Source organism: Hylobates moloch, unplaced genomic scaffold (genome assembly GCF_009828535.3).
Source record: "Hylobates moloch isolate HMO894 unplaced genomic scaffold, HMol_V3 SCAFFOLD_7, whole genome shotgun sequence".
Lineage (NCBI taxonomy): Eukaryota > Metazoa > Chordata > Mammalia > Primates > Hylobatidae > Hylobates > Hylobates moloch.
The window spans coordinates 125,266,441-125,272,780 of record NW_026652282.1 but is presented as its reverse complement, the minus strand read 5'-3'; the positions used below and the strand labels follow the sequence as shown (position 1 = coordinate 125,272,780).

The 6,340-nt window shown below is 54.9% G+C and overlaps 1 protein-coding gene across 2 annotated transcripts in view; it reads left to right on the top strand.

Moving 5' to 3' along the window:
- Window positions 1-5,441, top strand: part of MAGEA4 (MAGE family member A4) — a 6,742-nt gene extending 1,301 nt beyond the window's left edge. Inside the window, exons 1-3 of one of the 2 annotated variants that reach the window (XM_058441543.1) lie at window positions 2,921-2,940; window positions 3,735-3,807; window positions 3,883-5,441. In XM_058441543.1, the coding sequence (XP_058297526.1) occupies window positions 3,948-4,895 (948 nt within the window). In that variant the 5' untranslated portion in view covers window positions 2,921-2,940; window positions 3,735-3,807; window positions 3,883-3,947 and the 3' untranslated portion in view covers window positions 4,896-5,441. Of the gene's footprint in view, window positions 1-2,920; window positions 2,941-3,734; window positions 3,808-3,882 lie in introns of those variants that run through there. The other variant, XM_058441542.1, reaches the window with a different exon arrangement.
- Window positions 5,442-6,340: the final 899 nt, after the last annotated feature.

Here is a 6,340-nt window from a genome sequence, read left to right as displayed (position 1 = left end):
CCCTGAGGGAGGACTCAGGAGGCCCCCACCCCAGATAGACGACCGCAAATAATCCCGCAACACTCCTACCAGCCGTGGGCCACCCGTGGGCGGACTTCTGAGTCTGGGGCGCCCACCACCCCACTGCCGCTTAAGCTGCAGGGGACTATGGAGTCAGAGCTTGGTGTGATCAATGCAAGACTGGTGGGGGTAGGCTCTGCCAGGCATCAACGTCAGGACCCTAGGAGAGGGCTGAGTGTTCTCCACCCCCATTCCTGTCCCCTACCCTGTTCCCATTCCCATCTGCACTCCCTACCCCATCTGTACCCCCATTCTCCACCTGTGCCCCTACCCTCCCCAACCCCTCCACCAGCCTCGTACCCCCCTCCACCACCCCGACCGTCATCCCCATCAGTGCAGCATCCGGTTCCACCCCTGCTTTCAATCCAGGCAAGCCCTGGGTGGCCAGATGTGATGCCACTGACTTGTGCATTGAAGGTTAGAGGGAAGTGAGGTTCTGGGTCTGAAGGGCGGCTTGAGATTGGCAGAGGGAAGGTGGCCCAGGCTTTATGAGGAGGCAAAGTGAGACTCGGAGGGAGGATTCAGGACACCCCTATCCCTGATAGAGGGTCCCAGCCCTGGACTACCCTGCGGAGGCTGACTTCTCAGGCTGGGCCGCCTCTAGCTTCCCACCCCACCACCACCTGTCCCCACACCCCGTCCCCACAGGTGACTCTGGAGTCAGAGCGTGGTGTGACCAGGGAAGGGCTGCTTAGGAGAGGGTGCCGTCCAGGCTCTGCCAGGCATCAAGGTCAGGAATCTCATGGAGGACTGAGGGCTCCCAAGAGCCCACTGCAATCCCCACACCCGTGACCCAACCCCCACTTCATTGCCATTCCCACCCCTATCCACCACCCCTATACCTCAACCCAGATCCCCATCCGCTTTGCCTTTCCACCCACACCCTTCCCACCAGAACCCCCACCCCGGCCCCCACCCTGGTGGACTACGGTTCAGCCCCTGCTGTCAATCCAGGAAAGCCCCTGGTACCCGGATGTGACGCCACTGACTTGCTCATAGGGAGTTAGAGCGAAGCGAGATTCTCCTTAGGGGCAGCTTGAGATCAGCATAGGAAAGCGAGCCCAGGCTCTGAGGAGGCAAGGTGAGTGGCTGAGGGAGGTCTCAGAAGGTCCCCTCCCGAGATAGAGGGCCCCAAGTAATCCAGCACCACCGCTGCTGCCAGCCCTGGACCACCCAGGGGCAGACTTCTCAGGCTGGGCTGCTCCCCACCTCCGCCCCCTTTGCAATGCGTTTGTTTAAGCCGCAGGGGACTCTGGAGTCAGAGGTTGCTGTGATCAGGGAAGGGCTGTTTAGGAGAGGGCATGGCCCAGGCCCTGTCAGGAATCAAAGTCAAAAACCTGAGAGGGAACTGAGGTCCCCCAAGATCCTAGTCTAACCCCCACTCCCACAAATCCCCTGCCATTTTGCTGCTCCATTTCCCATTCCTTGCCCTTCACCCTCACTAGGCAGAATCCAGTTCCCCTTCTGCTATCAATCCAGGGAAACCCCAGGCTTGGTGCTGGGATGTTTTGGGGGTCAGAGAATCAAGGGCATGGTCCTGAGGGGCCAATTGAGATCGGCTGAGGGGAGCGGCGAGGCAAGGTGAGACTCTGAGGAAGGACTGGGGAGGCCCCCACCCAAGATAGAGGAACCCAAATAATCCAGCGCAGCTCCTGCTGCCAGTCCTGGACCACCCGGGAGAAGACTTCTCAGGCTAGGCCGTCCCAGCTCCCACTGCCACTAAAGCTACAGGGGACTCTAGAGTCAAGAGCTTGGTGTGCCCAAGGCAGGGCCCAGGCTCTGCCTGGCATTGGGGTCAGGACCTTGAGAGGGAACTGAGGGCCCTACACTCCCACCCCATCCACATTCCAACATCCCCACCCCCATCCAGATCCCCAGCCCCATCCCCAACTGTTTTTCAGAATCCATTTTGTCCCCTGCAGTCAATCCTCGGAAGACCTGGGAATGGTCAGGCACTCGGATCTTGACATCCACATCGAGGGCTGAAGGAGGGAAAGGGTTTGGTATCATGAGCAGAGCCTCAGGGTAGCAGAGGGAGGACCCTGGCCTTCCTGGAAGATGAGGAAGGCCTCAGGAGACCCAACACCCCAAGGCAGGGACCCCACCCCACCTCTGTCTGGGAATGAGGTGCCTCCTCTTTTAGCCTCGGGAATCCAAAGGATGGCGACTCAGGTCAGCAGAGGGGTGGGTTCCAGCCCTTCCAGGCTCAAGGAAAGGAAGACGAGGGAGGACTCAGGGGGCCTTGCATTCCAGATCAGTGGAGACCTGGGCCCTGGGAGGTCCTGGACAAGGTAGCCACCTGTAGCTCATACTTCCTGCACCTTCAAGGTCACAGAGAGGAGAGGGCTGTGGTCTGAGGAGTGGTACTTCAGGTCAGCAGAGGGAGGAGTCCCAGGATCTACAGGACCCAAGGTGTGCCACACTTCATGAGGAATAGGGATACCTGTGGCTCAGAAAGACGGGACCCCACAGAATCTGGCTGTCCCCTGTTCTTAGCTCAGGGAGGACCAGAGGAGGGATGGCCCTATGTGCTAATCTCACTTGTACCACAGGCAGGAAGTTGGGGAACTTTCAGGGAGATGAGGTCTTGGAGTAAAGGGGCAGTGTCTGCTCATCTCGGGGTTGGGGGTTGAGGAAGGGCAGGTCCTGTCAGGAGCAAACATGAGTAACCCATAGGAGGCCATCAGAACCCTCACCCCAGAACCAAAGGGGTCAGCCCTGGGCACCCCACACAGGGGTGACAGGATGTGGCTCCTCCTCATTTCTGATTCCAGATCTCAGTGAGGTGAGGACCTTGTTCTCAGAGGGTGACTCAGGTCACCACAGGGACCCCCATCTGGTCGACAGATACAGTGGTCCCAGGAGCTGCCAAGAGTCCTGGTGAGGAATGTGAGGGAGGATTGAGGGTACCACAGGGCCAGAACACAGATGATGACCCCACAGAAATCAGCCCTGCTCCTGTTGTCACCCCAGAGAGCATGGGCTTGGCTGTCTGCTGAGGTCCTTCTCTCATCCTGGGATCACTGGTGTCACGGATGGGGAGGCCTTGGTCTGAGGGGGCTGCACCCAGATCAGTAGAGGGAGGGTCCCAGGCTCTGCCAGGAGTTAAGGTGAGGACCAAGCAGGCTCCTCACCCAGAACACATGGGTTCCAATGAGTTTCGACATCTTTTGTTGTCGTTCTTCGGAAGACCTAGGCACCTGTGGCCAGATGTGGGGCTTCTTATGTCCTGTTCCCTCTCAGGCATGTGAGCTCTTGATCTGAGTTTCTCAGGCCAGCAAAAGAGTGGGATCCAGGTCCTGCCTGGAGAATTGTGAGGGCCCTGAGTGAACACAGTGGGGATCATCCACTCCATGAGAGTGGGGACCTCACAGAGTCCAGCCTACCCTCTTGATAGCACTGAGGGACAGGGGCTGTGCTTACAGTCTGCACCCTAAGGGCCCATGGATTCCTCTCCTAGGAGCTCCAGGAACAAGGCAGTGAGGCCTTGGTCTGAGACAGTGTCCTCAGTGCCAGCAGTGAATGTTTGCCATGAATGCACACCAAGGGCCCCACCTGCCACAGGACACATGTGACTCCAGAGAGTCTGGCCTCACCTCCTTACCGTCAGTCCTGCAGAATCGATCTCTGCTGGCCGGCTATACCCTGAGGTGCTCTCTCACTTCCTCCTTCAGGTTCTGAGGGGACAGGCCAACCCGGAGGACAGGATTCCCTGGAGGCCACAGAGGAGCACCGAGGGGAAGATCTGTAAGTAAGCCTTTGTTAGAGCCTCCAAGATTTGGTTCTCAGCTGAGGCCTCTCACATGCTCCCTCTCTCCCTAGGCCTGTGGGTCCCCATTGCCCAGCTTTTGCCTGCACTCCCGCCTGCTGCCCTGACCAGAGTCATCATGTCTTTTGAGCAGAAGAGTCAGCACTGCAAGCCTGAGGAAGGCGTTGAGGCCCAAGGAGAGGCCCTGGGCCTGGTGGGTGCGCAGGCTCCTACTGCTGAGGAGCAGGGGGCTGCTGTCCCCTCCTCCTCTCTGGTCCCTGGCACCCTGGAGGAAGTGCCTGTCGCTGAGTCAACAGGTCCTCCCCAGAGTCCTCAGGGAGCCTCTGCCTTACCCACTACCATCAGCTTCACTTGCTGGAGGCAACCCAATGAGGGTTCCAGCAGCCAAGAAGAGGGGGGGCCAAGCACCTCGCCTGACGCGGAGTCCTTGTTCCGAGAAGCACTCAGTAAGAAGGTGGATGAGTTGGTTCATTTTCTGCTCCTCAAGTATCGAGCCAAGGAGCCGGTCACAAAGGCAGAAATGCTGGAGAGAGTCATTAAAGATTACAAGCGCTGCTTTCCTGTGATCTTCGGCAAAACCTCCGAGTCCCTGAAGATGATCTTTGGCATTGACGTGAAGGAAGTCGACCCCACCAGCAACACCTACACCCTTGTCACCTGCCTGGGCCTTTCCTACGATGGCCTGCTGGGTAATAAGATCTTTCCCAAGACAGGCCTCCTGATAATCGTCCTGGGCACAATCGCAATGGAGGGCGACTCTGCCTCTGAGGAGGAAATCTGGGAGGAGCTGAGTGTGATGGATGTGTATGATGGGAGGGAGCACAGTGTCTATGGGGAGCCCAGGAAGCTGCTCACCCAAGATTGGGTGCAGGAAAACTACCTGGAGTACCGGCAGGTACCCGGCAGTGATCCTGCGCGCTATGAGTTCCTGTGGGGTCCGAGGGCTCTGGCTGAAACCAGCTATGTGAAAGTCCTAGAGCATGTGGTCAGGGTCAATGCAAGAGTTCGCATTTCCTACCCATCCCTGCGTGAAGCAGCTTTGTTAGAGGAGGAAGAGGGAGTCTGAGCGTGAGTCGCAGCCAGGGCCATGCGGAAGGGGCAGGGCTGGGCCAGTGCATCTAACGGCCCTGTGCAGCAGCTTCCCTTGCCTCGTGTAACATGAGGCCCATTCTTCACTCTGTTTGAAAAAAGTAGTCAGCGTTCTTAGTAGTGGGTTTCTGTTTTATTGGATGACTTGGAGGTTTATCTCTGTTTCCTTTTACAATTGTTCAAATGTTCCTTTTAATGGATGGTTGAATGAACTTCAGCATCCAAGTTTATGAATCGTAGTGACGTATATTGCTGTTGATATAGTTTAGGAGTAAGAGTCTTGTTTTTTATTCAGATTGGGGAATCCATTCTACTTTGTGAATTTGGGACATAGTAACAGCAGTGGAGTATGTATTTAGAAGTGTGAATTCACCGTAAAATACGTGAGACAAAGAAATTAAAAGATACTTATGCCTCAGTCTATTCTGTAAAATTTAAAAAATATATATGCATACCTGGATTTCCTTGGCTTCTTCTTGAATGTAAGAGAAATTAAATCTGAATAAATAATTCTTTCTGTTAACTGGCTCATTTTTTCTCTAGGCACTGAGCATCTGCTCTGTGGAAGGCCCAGGATTAGTAGTGGAGATACTAGGGTAAGCCAGACACACACCTACCGATAAGGTATTAAGAGTCTAGGAGCTGCGGTCATATAATTAAGGTGACAAGATGTCCTCTGAGATGTAGGGGAAAAGTAAGGAGTGTGGGTATGGGGCTCCAGGTGAGGGTGGTCGAGTGTAAATTCCCTGTGTGGGGCCTTTGGGCTTTGGGAAACTGCATTTTCTTCTGAGGGATCTGATTCTAATGAAGCTTGGTGGGTCCAGGGCCAGATTCTCAGAGGGGAGAGGGAAAAGCCCAGATTGGAAAAGTGCTCTGAGCAGTTCTTTTTGACAGTGGATGAACAGAGAGGAGCCTCTACCTGGGGCAGGAATGGAAGGTGTCTTGCACTTTTGTCCCAGTGTTGTTGAACACAGTGCATGAGCTAGGTGATGGACACCCATTATTTGCAAGGGCTTTCTGTGAGATAAGTGTATGTCTTCCCCAAAAGGGAGACCCAGAAGCCACTGGCCAGGTGCTTTTCTACCTGCCTGGGACAACCAGAACTATGAAAAAGGCATTCTAATTAGGTTATCTCAAGTGCAATTTGACCAATTGTAAGCAGGGGCTAGATTTTGGGTGGTAACAAAATGAAAATAGTGGTATGGATGGAAAAGCAGCTGGGAGCGAGGGAAGGAGTTGGTCTTTGACTCAAATTCTAGGAGCTTGGAGCTGCATCTGGCTGGGGAAAACTCCCACACCCTCAAATTTTGAGGCACATTCTCTAAGTGGTAATTCTTACTGAATTTTATAGATGAAACTTCCTTTTCTGGCTAATTATTCCATGCCCTGTTGAGCTGTATATTCTCTGATCAACAACAAAAT